Genomic DNA, 23678 nt, shown 5'->3' with positions numbered 1-23678 from the left:
TACGCCTGTTGGATGATTCCTTTGTCAATACATGAGCAATACTTACAAAAGTCTATATCTTGAACTTGAGAAATACACCTAGACATCATGGGAAATGTGCTACCTGGTATATTGACAGCATTTGGCACCCTGCAAGGCCAAAGCATGCTGTGGAATGGAGTCAAGCTAGGCTAGGCTTCTCCATTTATCACAGGCAGCCCAATGCAGACATTTCATATTACTGGCAACATGACTAGCACCATGGATTCTGGCACACAGTGCCAGGGTACTATCAATGCATGGAATTACTAGTATTCAATCGGGGCCACTCAAAGTTTTACAGAAGATTTGCAGTATACATTTTATGAAACACTTTTAGACAAATATCTGGCCACACTATTTTATGTTGCTTTTTTGGAGGAGAAATGATCCATTTGTTTTAATTGTCTTCAGATCTAAAGTGAAAATAAGGCACAGCAAGGATTTGCCTGGATGCTTAGTTACACTGGGTATATGAACATGACTCATGGAAATAACTCCAATCTTCATGAGAGAATGTCTTTTTCTCCCCTTTTTATTTACCAAAATATTACATTAAGAAGATAGCATTATTGAAGAATGGACTAGTTTTCACATCTATACACCCAAATTACTTATTTATAACCCCACTATATCCTAATTGGGAAACAATTCACCAGAAATACAATCATAAGACTGTAGTTATTGCACCATTTAGCATATGTATCAATTCTATCGCACTGCTCTCTGTACTTTGTCTTGATGCATCTTCACCTTGTGTACCAAACCAGATCTGTAGATCAAGGCTCAGTATAGCAAGATCTAAATTAACGAAGCTTCTACATACTACACTACTATATAAAGCTCTGTGGTAAAATACACTTACAGCTGCACTTGCTACTGAGACTCCTAACTATGGTTGACTCATGAAGTATGGCTATAGAAGTTTGTACATGTATAAGCATTTGATGCAGATTATGAAATTCTAAACAGCATTTACATAATAATCATATCTTGGCAACATGATATCAACCTATGGATAAATATGTGTAGTCTTTATACACGTATGTGATTTAATTCCACGAGCATATCGTAATGCCTTTGTTGGTTGTTAACATATTATAATACCAACTGTACAATACTGTTAGCCTCTACCAGGCTTCGGAAGTGGATGGAAAGAATGGAAATTGACCAAATGGATGGATAAGATGCCAGGGGAGTTGGTCCACCAAAGGAGTCCAGTTTTCAGCATCCAGGTCCACCAACTTCCATGGAATGTCATCTGTCTATTTGGTCGATTTCTACTCTTTCCTGTTTCCAGCCACTTCCAAAGCCTGGTAGAGGCTACAGTACTGCTCTAGCTCTCCAGTCAACGCCAGTGTTCTCAATGTTCTGTCATCATTCCGGCTTATTGGGGTCTCAAGTATGTGTCAGGCCTTGATGCAAACAGATGACCAGCTTTCCCCCATCAAAGGACAAAGAGGAATCCCTGCTATTCATCATTCCTCCCCCGGTACCTTTTGTGTCAGACTGAATTGGACCCCGAATGGAGCACCTGTCTGTCATGTACAGCATAAAGTGATAAAAATAGCTTATTACCCAGCAATGCCACCTTCACCTTTGCCCGGTGATATCTACCATTCTGGAGACAAATCAGTGGTGGGACAGTCCCCTTTGGTTAGTTATACATATACCGGTATAACGGTGTACGTCATTTTTTTCAAGTTTCATCATGATCATTACAATTTAATTCAATGAGAACACTCAATAGCTGACTGCAGATCCATCCAGATTTCTGGATCCATTGGATCCTAGTATTTACAATCCACACACTCCCAGGCCAGGGCTGAGGCCATGCTCCCAGGTTCATAATGTAGAGCCTCCTGTTGTCTCCAGGCAGATGTCTGGTTTGGCTCATTGTTTATCTGCACATCTTTCAGGCTTCATAAACGTCTTTCTAGTGGTCCACCTTTTTCAACAGAAGACAAAGAGGGAAAAATGAGGACCACCAGAAATGCATATGAAAAGCTCACAAAAGACATGCATAAAACATTATTACCCTTCATCTGCTTGGAGGTCAGCTGCCGGCCCATGACCATGACTGGTTCAGCGGGACAGGGACCGTCCTTGCGCCTGTGCCTCATCACTGGCCTCGTACTCCTCAAGGTTCTTACGGAAATCGTTCAGGAAGTTGTATTGCTGAAAAACAAAGGATCCATTCAAAATGTTGAAACATCATTATCATCAGTACTGCTGGTTAGCTGACGCAGTGGTCTTACAGTCAAAGCTACCCAATGTTGACTTTAGATAATATTGCACATTTCATCCAACTCAGGTTACCTAAAAGTATGTAATGTACTGATGACATGACTCACCCTGACAGTCTGTACAGCTCCATGACCCCTGACCTGCTGTACTCTCTGTAAGGCAGCCTGTGGGTCTGTGTTCTCTCCCAGGTACAACAGCAAACAAGCTGCAACTGGACATCAGCAGCCAGGGGAAGACAGGGGTGTTTGTTACATTGAATCAGTTCTATTCTTCAGAAAATACTGTCTGTGTGTATCAAAGAAACACCATCCAAAAAATTTTAAGGTTTTATATATACCATCCAACCATCAAAGAAGTGAATGTGGGAATATATGTAATACCTGTAGTCATAAAGGAGCAAGTTTTATACGTTGATGTATATGTCTATGAAGAGTGAAAAAAACTCACCCAGACAGGACCTTCCCAGCCCTCCATAACAGCTGAAAAAGTTAAAATCATTTCAAAATTCCTATTCCTGTATTTCATGCAGAACTGAAGGAAAAGTAAATACACATCACTGGACATTTGATATAGGTGCACACTCACTGTATCAGTGTTTTCTTCCCCTGAGACAAGCAAAGTTTGAGCTCGTCCAAGAGTTTGACGCACGCGGCCATGGCGGGCACAGTGCCGTCCGGGAAGGGGTGGTGATGTACGGTGAAGTCCGCCTCCTCGTATCGCTCCAGCAGGCGCGGCACGCGGTACTTGTGCAGCTCCCCGCGGGTGCACAGGACAAAAATGTCACGGATGGACTGAGCCTTCAGGTCCTCTGGGAGGAGAAGGTGAAGAGAGATACAACATTGTTTTGTTTGACATGAATATTGTATTAAGGGCACTTTAAACAGAATGTCAGGTCAGGGAAAATATCAACTTGAGGTGGAGTGACAGGTATCTTACCCAAATCAGCATCCAAACTTCTCCATGTCTCCTTAAATCTGCAACCTGTGAATAAACACAAGTACAGTAAAATTGGTGTATATTATAAAAGGCATTAGCAACATTGTAACTATGAGAACTGGAATGTGTGATTACAACCATGGTGCCTGTCAGTGTGAATAATCATTTACCCAGTTATCAGGACAGGAACCACAAGGAAACAGCTGATGTAGGTAGCCTATCTGAGTATCTCAAATTTTGTTGATAAAATATAGTCTTTAGTGGCCCTTAGTCTTACCTGGCAGTGCACAGATCCCCAGGCTTTCCTCACAACCAACACTGGATAAACTCAACCTGGGTGGAAAAAATATGAGAAAGACGCTTGAAGGCAGCCACTTGAAGTGAAAAAAGAAATCAGACTAGAGATCAATTTGTATAATTTGCATGGAGGAAAGTAGCCGTGGCGACTCTGTAATCCTAAAGCTGGATCCAGTATTATCATTACAAAAGTTACCGAGTCGCCACGGCTAGGAGGAAAGCTACAAATCAGTGCAGCTGCTGAACAATGATTATGTTTACTGTTTAAATTGGTGTTGATTTGGGGAAGGCTTGTATTATTTTACATTCTTTTGTCTAACCATTCATCGGGAGTTAGTGGCACACACAATTTGTTCTATTTCCCCCCAAAAAAATTATGTTTGTTTTGTCTTCACATGCAGCTTACGACAGGTGATCCGTCATTTTCTTTCGTCTAACAGGACTTTTATAAGCAAATGGCGGGATTTAACTGGTCTTTCGCAAGTGTTTGTAGTGAATGTCAAACTGGCTCAAGACAATCAAGTCCTGTTGAAGAACAAGACAACTTTATCTCACCAGTCCACCTGAACAGGGTCCGTCTGGAGCTGCCCCTCCTCCTCGGAGTCAGACGAGTCGAACTGGCTCATCTCTTCGTCTGATGCGGTGACAATCGGCTTCAAAATAAAATAAACAAGAGCTGAAAAGATCAATCAGTCCCAATCAACAAAGAAAGGCAGACAAATCTGAGAAAGAGGTTCGAGAAACTCACCAGTTTCACCGGCATGTTGTTACCAACTCGGAGAGCCTTTTAAATTTCTCCGCGTCAGCATGCTTGTCTGTGATTGGCTCAGCTTTCTATACGTCACGGTTTGTCTGGACTTATTTTAGCGCCCCCTAGTGATCAGAAATATCATTGCACGCACTCTGCCTTTCAAAACTGCGCTTTGAACATAAGTCGCTAGAGGTCGTTATTGTGTGGTCCAGAATCCTGCAGTAATGCACTCAAAAAGCCAGAGGTCGCTGTGGTATTTGCTTGCATTCTGGGATATGTGTCCTGGCAACTTCAAACAATATGGCGTGCAATAACCGGAACACTGAGCAGGAATGGGTTTGATCAGGTGCCGTTCGGCTTTCTTAGCCAAATTTTGAAGGCTTTGAACAAGAAGGTAACTGCTATTGACATTTCTGCATGGCTGGGCGTTACCACTGTGATCTTGTCGTCTCGTATTTGGTAGGGACAGGTGCAGAAAATGGCAACTTTTACGGATGTGTAAACTGACAGATTTGCAGCCCCGGTTTGTTTACATCCACATATTTCCCATAGTACGTGGCATTGCACAGATTTAATTTGCTGAAAGAAGCCATTAACATCTGGTTAAGAGTCAAGTTTTGTAGACAAGAAAGGGTGGGATCTTTAGTAACAGCTGCGGCGGTGGAAAAGCGATTACCACGAAGTTGACATGAGGGAAGCTAGGGGGAGGGGCAAACTGAAATCATTCTTGTGTTCACGGGACCAAGAACTGCCATTGTTATTTATTCTGCCCAGAAGTGTCACGTAAATTTTCGTATGTATTTGAAACCTGCTGACAAGTTGGTGACATTAGATCTTTTATGATATGATATACAATAAGAAGACAATAATAAGGGTTTGAAAAAAATTATCTGTGTAATACCATATTATAATTTGTAATGTGGAATCAAAGAGATGAGGATGAATTTAGGACACACAGACATCTATCTTCTTTCTTGTGCCAGTTTTGCAGAGTAGTATAGCCACGATGCCTTCATTCTTACCAAGAATCACCAGTCACAAAGGCAGTGGCGAGGAAGTCACGGGAAGGCCCAAGACCAAACGGCTACGCTTCGGGGATCACCATGGCAACAACAGGGTGGCCCTCCCCAGCGTGGGGTCGACGCCCGCAAACGGACACCAGCTGACCTACTTCAACAGCAGGCAGGTGATCCAGAAGATCACGGACTGGTACGAGACCTGGCAGCCATGGCAACGCAAGCTGCTGCTCTGTGGCATCACCGCAAGGTGCTCCACCAATCAGCTGGAGCTGCTGGCCACCGCCATGGAACCCGTGTTCCACCGCGACTTCATGACGACCCTCCGGGGACGCTATACCAGCCTGTCTTACGGCAAGCGCAGGAGGGAGGGGAGTCAGTACGTCAGGAAAAGGACCGGAGCATCAGGTGTTGCCTTAAACGATGCCGTTCCTGGGAGTCCAGTAAAGGACAATTTTAACACGACAGTTGATCTTACCTACGGCAATCTGAACGGAACAGATGGACCATCTGTTAAGGAAACCACCCAAGTGAGCAAAGTAGGAAAGGTCACAGTAGACATCAGCAAGGATATAACCCCAGTGGAGGTTCCCACCATGAGCAAGCACACCCATGACAAGCCTGGGGAAGACCACGCGGACGCTGAGAAGCCCTCCATCTCAGCCGAGGACGCCAGCATCATAAGGAAGCTGTCCAAGCAAATGCAGGCCCACGAGATCAACGAGGCCAGGACGGACACCCCGGGCAGTAAGATATCCAGCCACAGGTCGGGCACACTGTCTCCCATAGGGGAGAGTTCTCCTGAAAACGAGGAGGAGGAGGAACAAGCGTTAGCAGCAGAGGAATCCCTGCACACCCCTGTACACACCCCCAACACCGCCCTGTCTCTGGGGGTGCTGACGCCCATCCAGGAGACCAACTCGGAGGTGAGCTCTGTCAGCACCATACAGGAGCAGCCCGAGTTAGCCGAACACAGCGAGAGGAGCACTCCACAGGCTGAGGTACAACATGGCGTGACGGTGAACGTAGCAGAGCCAGAGGAAACAGTACAGGTTACCATCACTGAGGCTGCCACAGCACCAGGTATGGATACAGACCAAAAGGAAACTCTGGACAATTCAACAGAACAGGCCATGGTGCAGGCTATGGAAGGAGAAAAGGCCATGGTACCAACTGTGGAAGGTGCAGAGGCCCCGTCCAAGACTTTAGAGGGTGAGGAGGCTACAATGCAGCCCATGGAGATTGAGGAGGAGAAACAGCCGACACTGGACCAGGAGATGGTGCTACAGTACATGCTGGATGCTCGCAGCACACCTCAGAGAGAACCACAGAGAGAAGGTGAAGAAGTGACGAGAAACGGCCATGTTGTGGATGATGAAGTTGTTCGCCCTAAATCCGACACAACCGCGAGCAGAACGAGGAAGAGTCGTGGGCAGTCTCGCAGCGGTTCCCTGGAGTCATCCCACAGCGCGGGATCCGTGCGCGGGGAACACAAACACAGGAGCAACATCTCCTCCGGCAGCTGCCGAACGGTCGACTTCTTCTCCAGGCAGAGGACTGAACGACTCGGTAAGCTGCATGCATCCAAAAGTTCAATGCCTGTTGATATTTTAGTCATGTAGAAAATACAGTACCCTCCTCTTTTTACCTGCTGCTCCCTGATTCCAGACTCAGCATAGTAGAAGACAAATATCCACCAAACTCATTAGCTAGTTAGTTTACATCCTTCTGACACTTTTGGGCATATAGGGTAGTGCACATCTCCATTTCCATAGCCCTTGGGCCACACAGTTACAAGTAGTGGTAGAGGAAGTCCAGGGACATGTTTGTATATGTAGCAAAGACCACAAGTTGAAGGGTAGTTGACAGGGAGAGGACTATATATACTTGTATATCTTTTATTAAGACTAATACAGAACATGCCCCCCTCCCCCCTTCCCACAGGGTCTGTGCGGCTGCAGGTATCCCAGGGTGCCCCTGGCTGGCAGGATGCGGAGGAGGCCGGCTCGTACGCCCCCCTGCAGCAGCTCTACAAGTACGGCCGGCTCTGGGGGGCGTCACCGGAGGGGCGTCGCCTGGTCCCAGCCAGCAGTCAGCTGCTGCACAAGAACTTCATGGAGCAGCTCAACCAGATCTGGCAGGTGGGAGGCAATGATCATGATAAATCACTGTTATTGGCACCAAAGTGTCTTCAAACTACTGGCTTCTTCCAAAAATAGTTTCATCAGGTTGGTAGAGTATAGGATTCAGGGGGTTTCTTTTACACAACCAAACTATTCCTACCTTGCTTACGTTTCGGTGTCTGTCAAACACCTTCCTCAGAGTTTTTGACTGGAGTTCTGCTTAACTGTCAAACCTGAGTACGTCGTCTATCATGTTGTCTTGCTCATTGATGCTTGTCTTTTGCTTTTATTTCAACTTTGTTACAATATAGTAAATAGGACAAGAGTAACAGTGTACATTTTTTCTCATGGCTTCTGTCCAACTTGAAAGGGTACATGTACCCCTCCTACAAATCATAATTATCATAAGACAAATGCAAACACATAATGATACGAGTAAAAACAAGTACTGGTATATACTAATGCATACAAACAGACTTTAAAAGCTCTTTGTCATTATTATCATCAGTAACACAGACTGGCTTGTCTGTACATGCAGGTTCTGTCAGACTGGGAGGACCACCAGAAGGCGGAGGTGCTGGTGGAGATGATTAAGGGTTCCAACGACGGGGAGGTCAGCTTCTTCGCACAGTGTCTGCTGCAGAGGTGAGTCTGCTGGCAACAAGGTTATTTTCTAGTCGCCAAACAGATGTAGGGTCTGGGTCAGTGTGTCACACATCTTTTTTTCTTGACTTTTTATGTCTCTTTCTAGTGGTCCTTGTTTTTCTCTCATACAAGTAAAAAAGACGCTATAAAACAGTGAGACTGAGCTGGATCATGAATATGCTTGGAATTACAAAAAAAACTGCCACAACCATAATTCTCTTTGAATTTTCATGGCTTAGAATGCATTGGTCCCAAATAATGGTCTATTTCTGTGCTTGGGTACATCCATACATGCATTCCTGAGACATTCAGCTTTGGTCATGTATTCCTGGCAGTTTTCTAAAGCTACGAAATCTTGCAGGTTGAAGGACCAGCTGGACATCAACTGCCTGCCTGACCACCTGCTGCTGAGGATCCTGGGACTGCTGCGGGCGGCGGACCTGGGGCGGGCGGCTCAGGTGTGCAGACGCTGGCAGTACCTGGTCGCACAGGACACCCTCTGGGTCAGGAAGTGCAGGGAACTAGGTATAGAATGGAGAAATAAAGTATCTAATCATCAAGTACTAGTTTCTAGGTCTAAAATCAACATAACAATTTTCAGCATTGGGGTTAGGCCAAGCCTGTTGATTTGAATATTCTGTTGAATCAGTACTGGTCCTTTACTAACAAACAGCTACGTGACCACTTAACTCTTGGGCATACCCCTATTCCCTCTTCAGTAGCAAGGTGCATGTTTCGTTGCTGTGCACAGCACAGCTAACATCCCAGTATGAAAAGTGATGTTTAGACTTTCCTCACTCCATCTTAGTAAACATGGGTATATGACTTTGGTTGGCAAGGTAAAAAGGTACACATGGTGGAAGGAGAGAGATGGGCTCCACCTTCCAACACTGTGTTCAAGACACAGTGGATAACAGCTCACTGTACTTTGTGCCTAAACAAGGCTATGGGACCTTTACCTTTACCTTGTGAAGGAGAAATTGGATGTGTTAGTATAGTGCAAATGTTTTGTGTTGAAACAAAGCTTGAACTGTGCTATATCAACTACAAGCACATATATGAAACTTCATACTAATCTAGACCCTGTCTGTTGTTGCAGGTACTCGGGAAGACCTGCCTGACATCATCGGGATGGTTCAGATGGCCAGTCTGGGGGACAGTGTGGACTGGAAACAGGCTTACCTGGAGCTGGTCTTCATCGCCAACCAGGCCAGGGACATGCATGGTAGGGGTCTCACAGTTTTACATTCTCCATGAGATAGACTTTCCCATGTTCTGTGTGCTGTCCTGTGTTCTAAGTGTCCTGTCCCTTGCTGCCCTGTGTTCTAAGTTCTTAGCATGCAGTATAATGTTCTAAATGTACTGACGTGTGTTCCAGGTTTGCTGTCACTTGTTCTAAGCATGCTATCCAGTGTTCTAAGTGTGCTATCCTGTGTTATGAGAGTGCTGTCCTGTGTGGTAACTCTGCTGTCCTGTTTTGTCCAGCTGAAAGTGACGAGGACTGGGAGGCAGAGCTACAGGAGCTGGAGTACAACCTCAGCAGGAAGGAGAGGAGAAGCCGCCATGACAGGAGGTCCAGAAGAGGTGATGGAAGTCCTTGAGTGTTGCTATCTGCAGTTCTTGCTGCACAGTGATGTTTAGACAAGCATGAATTCTAGTTAGACATTACCCAAATGGCATAAACTTCTAGGCTTTTTCGATCATATTAGCTCCATATACAGTATTTTGATGCACAAGTCTACATGTGCTAACCTCAGCATCTGACTGTCCCTTCCCCTGCAGGTACCTACTCCAGCAGCAGGATGGAGGAAGGGAAGTACTCCCTGGCATCACACATAGAAGGTTGGTCACTATATTACTTACAACTTGTCTTTTTTGTGGATGTAGGCAGTGCCGTGATGCTGTACAGGTACATAATTTTTATATTCTGTGAAGTACTTGAGTGACTTCACTTCTTTCTCATACACCGTATATCTCATGTCTCAGCAAGTTTAGGTTTAAAGAACCCTTAACTTAGTGTTGTGCTGATGACCTATATTTATGGTAAATGACGAAAAAACAAACATCCCCCCCCTCCAGACCTGCAGGCCCGCCTGTCGTCCACCATCCTGGAGGACAGTCAGGAGGTCAGTGGCTCTCGGTCCGCGGCCCTCACGCCGTCCCTGCTGACCACCGGCCACAGCCGCAGCGGCAGCAGACTGACCTCCAGGGCCCACCCCGAGGACAGGAGCACCATCATGGCTCCCGAGGAGGACAGGTACGTCTGGGGAGAATATAGGAATCTTCTCAGCTCCGGGAAAGTTCTGCATTAGAAGAGACTGTCTTCTATGTTTTGATTCTACATTGGTAAACTTATCTGTCAACTTTAGGTTGGGCTTGGATCAAAGATAATGGTCCTTCATTTCATATTTAAGGACAGGTGTTAAATCCACTTATTTTTATTTTATTCACATGGATTTTTGAGCATTAGATAGGAAGCATATGTGAATCTGCTGCTCATAAAACATAATACAAATGTAAACATAAAGATGACATAAAATATAACATAAACATAAAATGAAAGTGGCTGTTGTCATTTCACTTTTTGTTCTTCAACAGCATCAAACTCATTGCGTGTATATTATAGTGTATATAGATTATATATAACCTACATCAGGATATGACAGAGGGAGCATTCCCCATAGCTAAGACATGTCTGAATTCTCTTGAGCCCAGGCTGAGTCATAACAAAAACTTAAGTAATGGTGCACACTGTATGATATTGCTTTCTCTGCTTAGAACTAGGCTCTATAGCAAGGAGTGTGGATGTTGAATACACATACACCACACCAGTGGACCGACCCCCTGATGGAGTACTTATTTGGCCCAAGGGCTATAGAAATGGAGATGGGCACCACCATATAAACCATGTGAGGGAAGGATTTAAACTTGACCTTATGTCCCACCAGCCCCGAGGCAGAGGTGGTGTGTAAGCCGCTACGCAGGCAGCTGCAGGGGAGGAGGAAGTCACATGACCCGGGGGACGCAGCCATGGACATCAGGCACGAGCTCAAACAGCCGCAGGAGAAACTGGTCAGTTCACAGTACTGGATTCCAGCGATGAACGCTATACCTGCTTCATTCTACATCTACTCTGCCTTTGGGAGCAGGTATAGCATTCACAGATGGAACCAAGGCAATTGGAGGACTGTGTGGTTCACTTGTAGTTGTCCTTTTCAACATCTGCAGTTTGTACAGTTGTAGTTAGGGCTTCATACCCGAACGTAGCATGATTGAGATACTGCAAGGAACATCAAGTTAAAAAGATTGTTAAAGACCTTGAAAGGCAAAGAAAATAAGGTCTGTGTAGTGCAGGTTAAAGTTAAACTTATCTGGTGTAGGTAATTTTGATCGTGACCTGCACCAATGCAAGTACGTATGCAGAAGTGAATATTTGGGACACTGATATGTGTGTTTTAGCATGTTAATGTCGGTCTCCTTCAGGGCAAGTTCATGACGGTGGCAGGTTTGCCTGCATCAGACCAGAGCAGTATGGTATCCATGACAGAGACACACAGCAGCATCGTAGGAGCCGTCCATGCCGTTAGGAAGGTCAGGAAGTTACAGGTAAGTTTCCCGTTCGTAGACTCTTCTCGTCATGGTAGGCATTCTGCAGCTGTGTTCTACAGGTAAGTATCGGGCTCTTCTGGAAGTCTTATACCTTTACTGGTATGAGTAGTGCAGTAGTATCCAGTATTAGATCATATAACTGCTGCAGACATAGCACTGAACAGCAGTTGGCTAGTCTTCACATCACTTTTCCAGGCAACTCTTTAAATAGGGTGTGAAGGCTAGTTGGCTCTTAAACTTTGTAACTGAGTGCTGAATTGAAGGCCATTGGTGGTTAAGGCTCTGTTGGATGTGATCACAGTACAACACAGTTGCTGGATGTACTGCTTGTGTTGAAAAGATTTTCTTACTCGTAGCAAGATGTAAGTTGACCTATTCCTCTTGGCTAGGAGATGCTGCTGTTTTCTGTGAAGTAGGCTTCCAGGCTTCCTCCTTATAAGTACATGTAGAACACCAATCAGTAAAGTTCTGACATGTAACAGGCCAAGGATTAGAGTAAATGCCATGGTGTTTAAAGGCAAAGATACGATCACTGCACACTGCCAATACTGGCAATGCCACACAAAAATGTGAAAATTGACCCATGTAACACATCCGGCGCTCATCACCTTGTGTAGCGAGCTTGTAATTCTTATGTACAGAGACCTTGTACTTGACAATCTGTTATCAAATCAAAGGATTTTCCGCTGGCATGGGTTTGAGTCCCTGACATGTGTGCAGGATCGGTGTTATCTGTTTCTGTAGTAAAACCTAACCTCGTATTACACAGTCTAAGCGCTTTTCTGGAGACGCTGGTTGTTGGCCAATACTACAGGAATCCCTGTTGATGCACTTGCCTAGCCTGGGAACCATTCCTAGTTAGTTTACAAGTTTGTAAGGGAACGAGTTTAGGAATAGCAGTAAACCAGGATAGCACCCAGGCCTCCACTTGTTGGTTTCACAGCTACAAGTTTTGAGGGTTCAATACTGGAAATCCTGTTCTGATAAAATATCAGGGAAATATACAACATGGCAGTCTGGCACAGATATAACTTATAGCAAGAACGTTTAACAGTAAGCTGGTTGTTTGGTACATGATACTCAAGTTGAAATCATTGACAATAACAATGATCTTTATTACATATTCCTTCCCAAAAGGACTGAGTGCAGTACATTAGATGACTGAAAACCAAAGGCATGTTTTGCAATACAGCTAAATCTACAGTTTACATGGCTCTTCAAAACACATGATAATTATAAACAAGTTGTTTTTAATTTGATAGAATGCATCAATAGTGATATTTGTCCATGGTTCTCAAAGAAGACCCAGAGTTCAGGTGCCCCTGTGAATCAGGGCGTGGCTAATGAGTCCAATTCTTGCATTGGTAGTAGAGCATGACATAAGGTACAAACGCTATGATAACAAGAAAGATGAGAATGCAGGAAGATTAAGCAAGTTTGTTTGAGCATGTTGATGTTTTTCTTTCCACTCAGGGTCACATGGACAGTGTCCAGTGTCTGGCCTTGGACAAACGACCGGCTGATGACCGGGTCTATGGACAGGACCGTGCGCGTGTGGGACATCCGCAGTGGCCGCAGCATCCGAAAGCTGTATGGGCACAAGGTAGGAACTGTTACTTTGCTATAATACAGTTCATTTTTGCATACCTATCTTCGTTCTGCTTTATTGCTGTCCTTGGTAGTTGGTGTATAGAGTTTCTTTGGATTTCTGTCCACAGGTATTGTTTGTAGTGGAAACATTCCTGCCATCTGAACCGAGGGTTTTTAGGATTTATGAGCTATGTCCAGAAATCACAACTACTGTGTGTGTGTGGCATCAGCCTCCTGAAGATGTGTGTGTGGATTACATGTCCCGGCCTGGTCGTGTGGTGGTACGGAGTGACATGTGTTTTCCACGGCTACCACCATTCTAAGAACCACCTATTAGATAACCCAGCAACCTATCCTAGGATTACGTAATGCTGTAGGAAACAAATTGGGAGCTTATTCCACATAGCAGCTTCTAACTTTTTAAACCATCTTCTCAAAGGCTTTCCTGTGAAATCCACACATCCGCGTCCTGTGTGCCTGGGCCGTAGCCCCCAGAATTCCACAAATAGCGAGAGCCAAGGCTGCATCCTCACGCAGTAAAGTCTGTGAGGATCGGAAGTCGTTTTTAATAAAGTGGGGATGGATGGGGAGTATTTACTGTTGGCATTTTGATAAGGCCATGTGTCTAGAAAGGGTCAAGGCCCACACATGTAATCATGGGAAGACCCCTGTATGTATGTATACACCTGGAGGATAAGCTGGCAGCCGGGCCCTTTCAGCCTTTGGCCAGGCTCCAGGGAGAAAATTAATTGAATGAAAGTGCTATTACTAGGATGACTGTTGTTAGTTTCTTCATCAGCGGAAGGGGGCAGAACAGGTGGATACAAGCTGGTTGTCACCTTTTGAAAACAGCAACTCGAGCCTATGATAACAGAAGCCCAACCCGTTTATGTTGTGTTTTGGGGGTCACCAAATATTGACCTCTGCTGATACAACACAAAGATACAATGGAAAATTGGGCGGAAACAAGGTGTAGACTTCCCCCAGTCTGTGTGCCCTGTCAGACACGCCAGTGGTATTGTTGTCACTCAGCAGAGGTGTAATCACCAACACCAGTATTGCATGCCAGCGCTCCCACCAAGCGAGGCAGCATCCTGAGAACATATTTGTTCTTAAAGAAACCTTAATTTGCCTGACAGCTGGCACTTGCTGTTGAGAGCTTCTTTATGACTGCTGCTGCTGGAGCTTTGAACAAGCAGTGATGGTGTGAATTGAAGGGGGCAGCAGTTTTTTCTCAGTAGAAGATGGGTACCATATTGGTTCAACCAGCAATATTTCAATAGTGTACTTTTAAAAAGTTTTCTGGATGGACAAGAGTGAATAACATGCAAAGAGCTACAGAGATGAGGATATTGTCATCATTGGTTTATCAGCAATATTTCAATATTACCATTAGCAATCTCAAGGTACAATTTCCAAGGTAGAAAAGTGAAATAGATGCAGAGAAGTCTAAACAGATGTATGCTCACAGATTTTTGAGATAGTTTTGAAAAATCACCAATATTTCAATATAAATATGCACCAATTTTGGAATGAATTTGTTGGAAGATAAGTGAATAAGATGCAGAGAGCTGCACAGATGAAGAAATCCTCAGAGCCTCAGTAACGTCCCTTTCCGCTGCCTGTCTGTTGCTCACACTGAGCACACCTGGCTGACATTTGCTGACCTCCCGGCGCAGATGCTGAATGGATGCTAATTACTGAGAAAACCTTGGGATGGGGGAAGGCCAGTAGGGTTAAGTCAGCTTAGACCCTCCGCTTCCTGTTGAACTTGAAGCCATTGTCCCCATGCTCCTGACAATACCTGTGGAGAGACCCGGCTGACGGGCAGGTGGGAGCCCTGTGGTGACATCTGGCAAGTGACAGACAATAGGAGCACGGGGCAGGGGATTCAAGCCCAGATCTCCCCGTAATGAGCTATTTGTGTCCGCTGTTCCAGCTCAAGGCACCCCACACAACAACCTTGCTGCCAGTAAATTGAGGCATTGAGGAGAAGTTATTGGGCAGTGCACTGTGCTGCCTAATGGTGCAGCACTAAAACTCGGGCTATTCAAACGGGAAACCTGCTTGGGCTATAATTCACACCTACAAATAGGGCAGCAATCTGCTGTATCCTCCACTGGTAACCAGATCATACAACCTGATATGTCAGAGGGGACGAAAATGTCAAACGTAAATGTGAACGACCTCAGGTGAGAGTTAGAAACTCTGGTTGGGCTTGAAATATTGACGACCCGACAGCCAAACAAAGACAGGTGATGCTCTTGCAATCACCTCTCAGGGAAGTTTTCCTTTGGACTCAGCTGGGGACTTCTTCTTGAGAACTTCCTCTCTTTGTAGGCCTTTTCAGGTTATCATTGGGTTCTACAGGTGCTCCCAGGTGTGTTTTGTGTTACTTCCATTTGTTTGTTCAGCACCTTTTCAAACTAACAGTGGTTACCCAAGTATGACCCACAACCACCTCAAATCTTCAACATGTTTGCTTTTGTGGCACTTATCGTACAACTACTTCTGTTGGTGAAAAGGTCAAGTTCATCAGATCCCAACTATTGTGGTCATTCAAGGACTGGCTACATATTCCAGTTAAATAATAAGGAATAATTTTTTCCAAACTGTCAGTTTTAAACTATAAATGAGTTTTCTGTATTCTTTTTGCTCACATACAATAACCCTATTATGTGTACTCAAGGACATTATATAGAGATGTACTTTTGCAGCTTTAAACAATTTGTTTTCAAACAACCAAAAGTAAATGTTGTGATTAGTTATGTATATAATGTTCCTGATTCTTAATCCACCTTGTTTATCCACACATAATTGGAACAATTGAAGACAAGATTGTAAAGGATCCGGCACTTTCCAGTGGGTTACTCTAGACTTGACCATTGTTTGTGTAAACTGGTATTACGGACTTAGACTAGAGTCCCCACAAAGGCACAAGCTCAAGTGGTTTTACCGATATTGCCTTCCAAAATTGCTGGGGATTTCTCCTTCCCTTGGTGTAGTTAAACTGAACATGTTGTGGGATTACTGGGCCTCTGTGGTTTTCCTGTGTTTGGGTTGTCCAGTGGAACCATATGCTGGTACTGTATTACATTTGGCATTGTTCTCTGTGTACTTCTATATGAAGTCTTACCTGCAACAATAGGCCCTGATCATAGAGCTATGCATCCTGGAGTGGACATGGCTTTCTGTGATTTTTAGCCCTTATTAGGGCAAACTGTTTGCATTAACCCACCATTACACAAATGTTTGTATAATCTACTCAAAATAGGAGGGAATATGCTGGATCAAGTGAGAGCCATTGAAGCTTATTTGTTGATATTCATAAGTTCTTTGGCACTTTGAATCAAAGTGCACAGATAATCCTCTTTTCTATGTTTGAATGGAGATAATATTACCAGCCTTTCCCCTTTTTTATGGTCTTTGAACACAGCAAAGCATTTAACTCCTGTAGAGTTCTTTTGTACGAGCATACCTCTGGATGGAATGCTCATCTTGTAGGTTTGTACTACTTCCAGCAGTAGAGCCATGGGCAGAAATCACTTACAACAAGAACATTATATAGGATAATGTCCTTGCTTCCATCAAGACTTTTGTGTACTCCTTCATATGGACTGTCTCATGCACATGCACTTGATGCTCCCATGTTTTTCACCAAAAATACCAGGCTTAGTAGTTCATAGGAATGACAAATTAGGTACGCCTAACTACATGTATACTATAGGGTTATAACATCAACTCAAATGATATAATTTCCACTGGGTACCCTAAGACCACCACATTAAAAGGCTTCTAAGAATGTTATGAACACCAGAGAGGTATGTGAAGTGTGCTAATTACCAAGTTATAACTGATGATAATAGTGAATCTCTTTAAATTTCTTTTCAATGTAGCCATGTAGAATTACGAGAGTTAATGTTATTGTGAAATGTTGAACCAAGGACTTTATTCCACCACAAGAGTTGACAATATTGGTAGGCCAGTGGATGAAATTGACTTCAATTCTGCTACATTTTGTCAGAAGCTATGTCATTGTTGATTACCATGTTTACTGTCATCTCTGCAGGGTGGTATACGCTCCATCCACTTCAACCAGACCAAGATTTGCACAGGATCCTGGGACATGTCGATCATGGTAAGTGGCTCTTAGTGAATCTCCAAGCAGATGTAGGGTCTGGCCCAGAGTTTTATGCCTGTATTTGTGGCTTATTATGATATGTCTTTCTAGTGATTAAAGGGATTATCCTGGAGTCTAGTCTTGTTAGCTAATAGTCCGCTCTCCAAGATCCTTTGGGGAACAGACTTAATCAGCAAGACTGGACTCCAGGCTGCTACAGGAAGGATAGGAGAGAAAATGAGGACCACTAGAAAGATCGGTAGAAGGTCTTCAAAACTTAAAGCGTAAAACACTGAGCCGGACCCTACATCTGATTGTAGATTAGTGCATCCCTGATGTAAGGCAGAGTTCGAAATACAAAGGTGCAATGTGCAAATTGCACGTAATTTTCAAGATTTGCACCTAAAAATATTTTGAATGTGCAATTTTGCACCTGGACAATACCGATATATCATGTTTGCACTGCGTATCTCCGAAGTTTCTTGCTGTGTCGGCATCGCGCTGGGCGCATGGCAGCCACATTGTTTTCTCTACTGAACATCCTGGGAACAAGCTGCTCTCGTCCCCAGGTGAAGACGCGAAGGCATTACGTAATGATTTACCTAATATGGCAAGACGCGAAGGCCTACGTAGCTGATTTACCAAATATGGTGAGACCCGCGAAACTTGTTGCCCGATGTGGTACGAAGTCCTTCGGCAGAGTAATTTCGGCTTTTTCGTCCAATTTTCGGTAAAATTCGGTGAAAAACAGAGTTTTCGGATTTCCCAGCATTCAGTGCTACCCAGGAAATTTGTAAAGCATGAAGCATGAAGAAGGGGTCGATTTTCAAGTTCTTTTCACGGGCCCAACCGGCATCAGAGGCTGGTGCAGCCGGTGGCGGTAGACCAGAGGCTGGTGAAGCCGGGGGCGGTGGATCGGGAGATGCCACCGGGTCCACCGTCTCCGAGGATCCCGCGGCCGATGTTGACGACGCGCCCCCAGAGGAGGGGGAGGGGAGCGCCAAGAAGCAAAAATTTACCGGACGTTATTTTTTTCTAAGCAGTATTTTTTTCCTTATATCGTGCACGATATTCAAGGTAAACAAATATGCAAAATAAATGAAATTTATTGCTTGCATACTGTTGGTATTTTTTTTTTAATGACGAGTGAGAGGGCCGGGGGTCACTAGCGGCGTCCTTTGAAGCTAATGCCGACAAATTTTTTTGTTGTTCTTTTTTTTATTAAACACAGATGATACTTGCATTGTTCATGTTTTGTTTGGTCCCTTCTTTTTAATGTATACTAAAACTTCTATATGCAGTGGCAGGCTAAGAAGGTTGATACACAGTAAAACAGTTCCAAACCGAAAGATGCAAGGCTAAATATAATTTTGCACATAAATTTTTCAAATTGCACCTAAAAATTTTGCCAATGTGCAATTTTGCACGTACCTGAAAAAAAGTATTTCGAACCCTGTAAGGTCACAGGTCACAGGTGGGTCCCATGTGGCCATGTAGGGGGGAATGGGGGGGTGCTCATATGTTGTGCACACTTCACAGATTATTGAATTTACCTTACCTCAGTGTAATCTTATCAGTAAGCATGATGGAAGGGACATGTCACTCCAATATGACAGGTGTGCTTTAATTTTTGGCGGGTGTGGGAGTGAGGGGAAGTGTTTGACAGGGGTTACAGCAGGAGTGTGTGGGGAGAGGTGGCAGGCAAGATGTCATATGGATTCATAAGCCCTACTCCAGCGAAAACATTCCTACATTCTTGAGGTATTACACTGACACAATGAAGCAGTCTTGCATTTAAGAAAGCATGCTACATCTGTTAATTCAATCATTGCAGTTGTGAGGGTATGAGAGTATATGCTGACATGGTATTTTTTTTAATCAATTTATGCAGGATGTATGGTTTGGCGTGTCCAGCAATTCTTAGGCCGACTTTAGACTGACGACCGCACGACAATCGTTGTGGGCGACGGCTGGCTTTAGACACATGACCATAAAGCGTGGCGGACACCCGCAGCGCAGGAGGGCACGCCGCGCGCCAATTCAAAATGGCGAGAGGGCCCCTTTTTTCGGCATGCTACAGCAGATTGTTTTTATCCTGCTTTTAACTCGTCGTCCTGTGGATGAGACGCCGAGTTTGTGCCCAGCAAAGAAGGGGTATGAGGCACATGTACCGAGCGGGCAAATACTCCGGGTTTGAACCAGGCGTTTGGTGCTGCCGTCGGCCTGGCTATATTGGCCGGGAAATGTGGATCGGCGGATCGGTTCGTACTGGAGAAGTAGCGATTGGTGGCAGGGGATTGTACTAGACACGTATGACGATATAAAGTCTTTGGTTTGACGACATTTAATGATACAGGCGATGTGCTTGGACATGAAATAACGCTTGCAGGCTTATTTGCATAAGGCCAATGACCTCCCACTTCCGGCGACGGTTCACTTTAGACGATGGAAAATCCTCCTCGGACCCCCCGCTGAAGGATCGCACGATAGGGTCCGAGGTGGTAGTGACGACGATTCGAGGATTACCGTCGTGCGACTATTTTGATCGTGTTTAGACGGTGGTAAAATACCGTCGCCGGCAACATCTTGACGATAAACATTCGTACGACTATCGAACCGTCGTCAGTCTAAAGTGCCCCTAAGAACTGTCAGTACCTCCTCACAAACAGCTGTATACATAATATAGCAGAGGCCTTGTCATTTGACCCTGAAATCCCCTACAGTTTGGGCTAATTGCTGTTAAATTGTTTGTTGAATAAAACCTGGCTGCTATATCAGATCACATGTTTGGCAGATGGTAACTGCACTAGAAGTCAAAAGACGTTTGGATTGGTCCCAGCCCTGTTTGAATAATCAATGATAATGTGTCCTTTTTTAACCCACAACAGTTCTAAAAGTCCACTTATTTTGTTTCTAATTATAACATTCATGTGCTATTGAAAGATGCTACATATTGGGAAGTGTTTCATTAACATTCATGTGATGTTGAAGGATGTTACATATTGGGAACCATACTTGGTCTTCAAAAAGCGATAGAAGCACTCACACTCAATTACCCTGGGTGCCAGACTATTTACAGGCCGTTAGCCGTTTTCTTTCCACAGCCAGAAGCCCTTTGCCTGCCTATCTTAACTACTGGGGAGTTGAGCCCGGGGAGAGGGCCAGCCAAACTCCCCCCCACCCCCCTCACCCCGGGCTCAACTCCAGGAAAACGACTAACAGCCAGATACTAGTAGTCTGGCACCCAAGGTAGCACTCAATGCACTTTTTAATTGTCAATTGACTTTGTGGTAACAGAATGCTGTCTTCCACAGGTGTGGGACATTGTCCAGTTCGAGCGGCTGGCAGTTCTGACCGGTCACCGAGGCGCTGTGTCCTGTCTGCAGTGTAACCAGCACTTTCTGTAAGTTTTCCTGATGGTGGACTATTAACAAAAATTTCACAAATTACCTCGTCCTTGTTTATCTGGAGGCCTTTTCAAGCAACCATAGTTTTACCTGTACAAGTGACCACCTCTACATTAGGACCACCGGGCCAATGTCTCCACCTTTTGGTGGTCCCATAGATAATTTTCCCATTGACATATCGTATCGTTGAATTTCGAGGCCAAAACTTTTGAAAAATATTCTAAATCTAAAAATCCTGTCTTAAGTGGCCACCTGTCCACCTGCATGTAGACAAGATTTTATCTGTCCCTGAGTGGTCTTGTAACTAAGGCGGCACATCACAAAGATCACTCAAGTCATTGGTGTCATCCTTACCAGTCTGGGCTGTGTCCCAGGTTACCGAGCAGATGCTGGTTGTTGTCATCCTCATCTCTGCTAATGAAGAAATACGCTGCTGACATAGCTTATTAGGACCCTGCACCAGATATGTGCACGGCTATTGTAAGATCTATCAAGCATCCCTGGGCCAAGCGGTGTGTGAGTAAGTCTGTTAAGGCGCTTCCTTTCATCTCACCGATCCGCCCATTCTTGTCCCCTTTCTCCACATTAGTGAAGCCGAGGTGGCCTCGAATGTGTAGCGACAGCATGCGCCACGGCGTGCAGCGGTTTTACAGGTTTCTGCGTCGCTCTGGCTCATTTAAATGGACCACCAACCGCAACTTTGTTTATATTTGAATATTTGGACTCCTCATCTTTAGCCTACTTTAGCCCATAATTGGTGGCTTGATCAGTATCTGGGACCTCCCTCCTTGAGGCACTTAATTAAATTAACGGCCATCTGGATCAACACCTGTTGCTGGAGACCTCATGACCCCTCCCTTGGCACCTAAACAAGATCAGAAATTACTCACCCCATTGCAATCAGAGAGAGCAATGTCACCCCATATTGGCTGCAGCCTTGGCGCCTTTAATTTGATAAAGCTGCTGGGGCAATGGACAGTGAAAATATAATTAGAACTGTGTCAACACAACTTGCAACACCCTAGCTCTTGTAGACTCTCTGTGAAGCACCTGTTCTTGACCTGTATAACCAGGTAGCCTACCTGGTTTTTGAGATGCCTGTGCATTGTCAGATCTTTGCAGATCACTGTACATATTTTTTATTGTCCAGCAAGGCATAAAGTTTACACTTTTTGTTGCAAGGTACAGTTTAAATAGGCTATGAAATACGTAGATACCGTCAGTGCATATCTTATGGTAGATAATTGAAAATCTGCTGTGACACACTGGAGTGCAATTCATCAAAGGTTACTTTAGAAGTATGTGCTTTCGATCTGGAAGAAAATAGCTGGAAGAGCTTCATCATCAAAACTAGGTTGGCATCCGCTGATGATCATTTTCCCCATATGAGGAAGATCAGAGAGGCTTCCCACTGGTCCTGATTTATGACTATTTTCCCCACATGTGGTCATCCTCCAGGCAGCAGGGCCAAATAGTGCCAGTATAAATCATCCTTATCTAAATCCATGGGAAGGTCCTATTTATATATAATTTGATCACTACAGCTGGCAATTAACACCAGGGAATCAGTGCAACTGGTAGTGGTGACTGACCTTTGGGTATGAATCTTTGCATGTATGAAGTCCACTGTAGAGGGCCTGCAAGCCCTTTTTCGTAAGGCGTAATCAGGCCATTTTAGACTTCGTAATTCGTAGGCAGCCTCCGCAAAAATCAACGTAATTCGTAATTGGACATTAGCCGCAAATCGTAAAGTCGTAATCAGCTCTGAAACTTTAACGTAATTCGTAATAGGCGGCGAAAATTTTGCGTAATTCGTAATCACTACCCCCCCTTGCAGGCCCTCACTGTAGTCATGTCATGAATTTCTCTTTTCATAATAACCATGTCATAAGTTAGTTGTTAATGCCATGACTACCATTGTCAAATATACATTACTTGAAAATAAATATGAAAGAACAAATGATAGTCAATTCAGGGGTTTATATCATCAAGTACTAGTATCTATCCTGTCAGAGAGGATACTATAAACTTGGTACTAAGTTGCTGTCACAGAAAATATGGGCCCATCTCAATCAGCAACAAAACAGCCACTCTACCACAATCCTGCAATCATGCATAGTTTTGTCCATTGGATGTCCATGCTTGTAATCTGCAGTTTAGAAGAGTATTGCTAGGGGGATTCACCTGAATCTGGCTTCCCAGAAATTGATCCTCCTTTTTCCCTCAAGGCCCATTGATTTACCAAAGAGAATTGAATTGCATTCAAAGCTTTTTTGCATCATTCTCTTTAGAAGCCAAAAAAAAAAAAAGGAACAACCAATGCTCGTAAAATCCTGACCTCAGCAGAGGCAGTAAAGTTGCTGGCTTCATCCCCTCCCAGTGGTGGTCTCTCTCACCAACTGACCCCCTGACCCCATGACTGGGGTTGTGAACAATCAATTTTTTCTGGACCTGCTTTTATTCCCTGTCCAAATTATCGGCTGTTGACAGAACAACATTAGCTCTACTTGGACTGGACTGGAAGGTTGGTCAGTAGAAACTTTGGCTGCTGTTTAGACTACACCATGACAGTATTCTAGAATGCCAACCTTTGTAGTGGTCAGCCAGGAGCTTGAGTGTCTGTCTTATCTTAGCAGATATGGGAATCTGTATCCAATCAATTCAGTGACACCCATAATTTCCCTGTGATTTCCCCCATCAAATTCCAGTTGTCAGACCCCTGAATGAAACATCAAAGTACAGGGAAAACAATCAACAGGATGTTTAGTAACATGAGTACAGATAGCAGGAGGTGTGTGTGAGGAAGACCACAGGTGCGCCCCTGGGGAAGTATCTGGAACCATATGGGACATGAGGATGCATTCATGCAGCCAGGAAAAATTCAAGATAATAGGGATCTATATATATGTATATGTATAT

At 44.4% G+C, this 23678-nt stretch overlaps 2 protein-coding genes across 4 annotated transcripts in view; one reads left to right on the top strand and one right to left on the bottom strand.

The window, feature by feature from the left end:
• Positions 1–1363: 1363 nt before the first annotated feature.
• LOC109482561 (cyclin-dependent kinase inhibitor 3-like) lies at positions 1364–4346 on the bottom strand. Of its 3 annotated transcripts, XM_019785315.1 has the most exons (9): positions 4247–4345; positions 4054–4151; positions 3479–3534; positions 3202–3246; positions 2851–3073; positions 2713–2744; positions 2373–2476; positions 2057–2196; positions 1364–1966 (listed from the first exon to the last, which is right to left on the bottom strand). In XM_019785315.1, exons 1-8 carry the CDS (start codon positions 4259–4261, stop codon positions 2104–2106), a joined length of 666 nt encoding a protein of 221 aa, XP_019640874.1. In that variant the 5' UTR covers positions 4262–4345; the 3' UTR covers positions 1364–1966; positions 2057–2103. The 3 variants fall into 3 exon arrangements, with proteins under 3 accessions (XP_019640874.1, XP_019640873.1, XP_019640875.1); XM_019785314.1 differs by having other exon boundaries at positions 1364–2196; XM_019785316.1 differs by lacking the exon at positions 2713–2744 and having other exon boundaries at positions 1364–2196; positions 4247–4346.
• An 83-nt stretch (positions 4347–4429) lies between these two features.
• The window catches only part of LOC109482558, a 35916-nt gene continuing 16667 nt past the window's right edge, over positions 4430–23678 (top strand). The window contains 15 exon segments of the mRNA XM_019785310.1: positions 4430–4643; positions 5233–6834; positions 7210–7406; positions 7927–8033; positions 8395–8558; positions 9133–9258; positions 9519–9617; positions 9816–9875; positions 10113–10290; positions 10982–11105; positions 11517–11639; positions 13116–13157; positions 13159–13245; positions 17302–17370; positions 20667–20755. Coding sequence (XP_019640869.1) covers positions 5256–6834; positions 7210–7406; positions 7927–8033; positions 8395–8558; positions 9133–9258; positions 9519–9617; positions 9816–9875; positions 10113–10290; positions 10982–11105; positions 11517–11639; positions 13116–13157; positions 13159–13245; positions 17302–17370; positions 20667–20755 — 3044 coding nt within the window. The 5' untranslated portion in view covers positions 4430–4643; positions 5233–5255.

Source organism: Branchiostoma belcheri, unplaced genomic scaffold, assembly GCF_001625305.1.
Source record: "Branchiostoma belcheri isolate BF01 breed outbred unplaced genomic scaffold, Haploidv18h27 scaffold6, whole genome shotgun sequence".
Classification (NCBI taxonomy): domain Eukaryota; kingdom Metazoa; phylum Chordata; class Leptocardii; order Amphioxiformes; family Branchiostomatidae; genus Branchiostoma; species Branchiostoma belcheri.
This window is presented reverse-complemented; position numbering and strand designations above follow the sequence as displayed.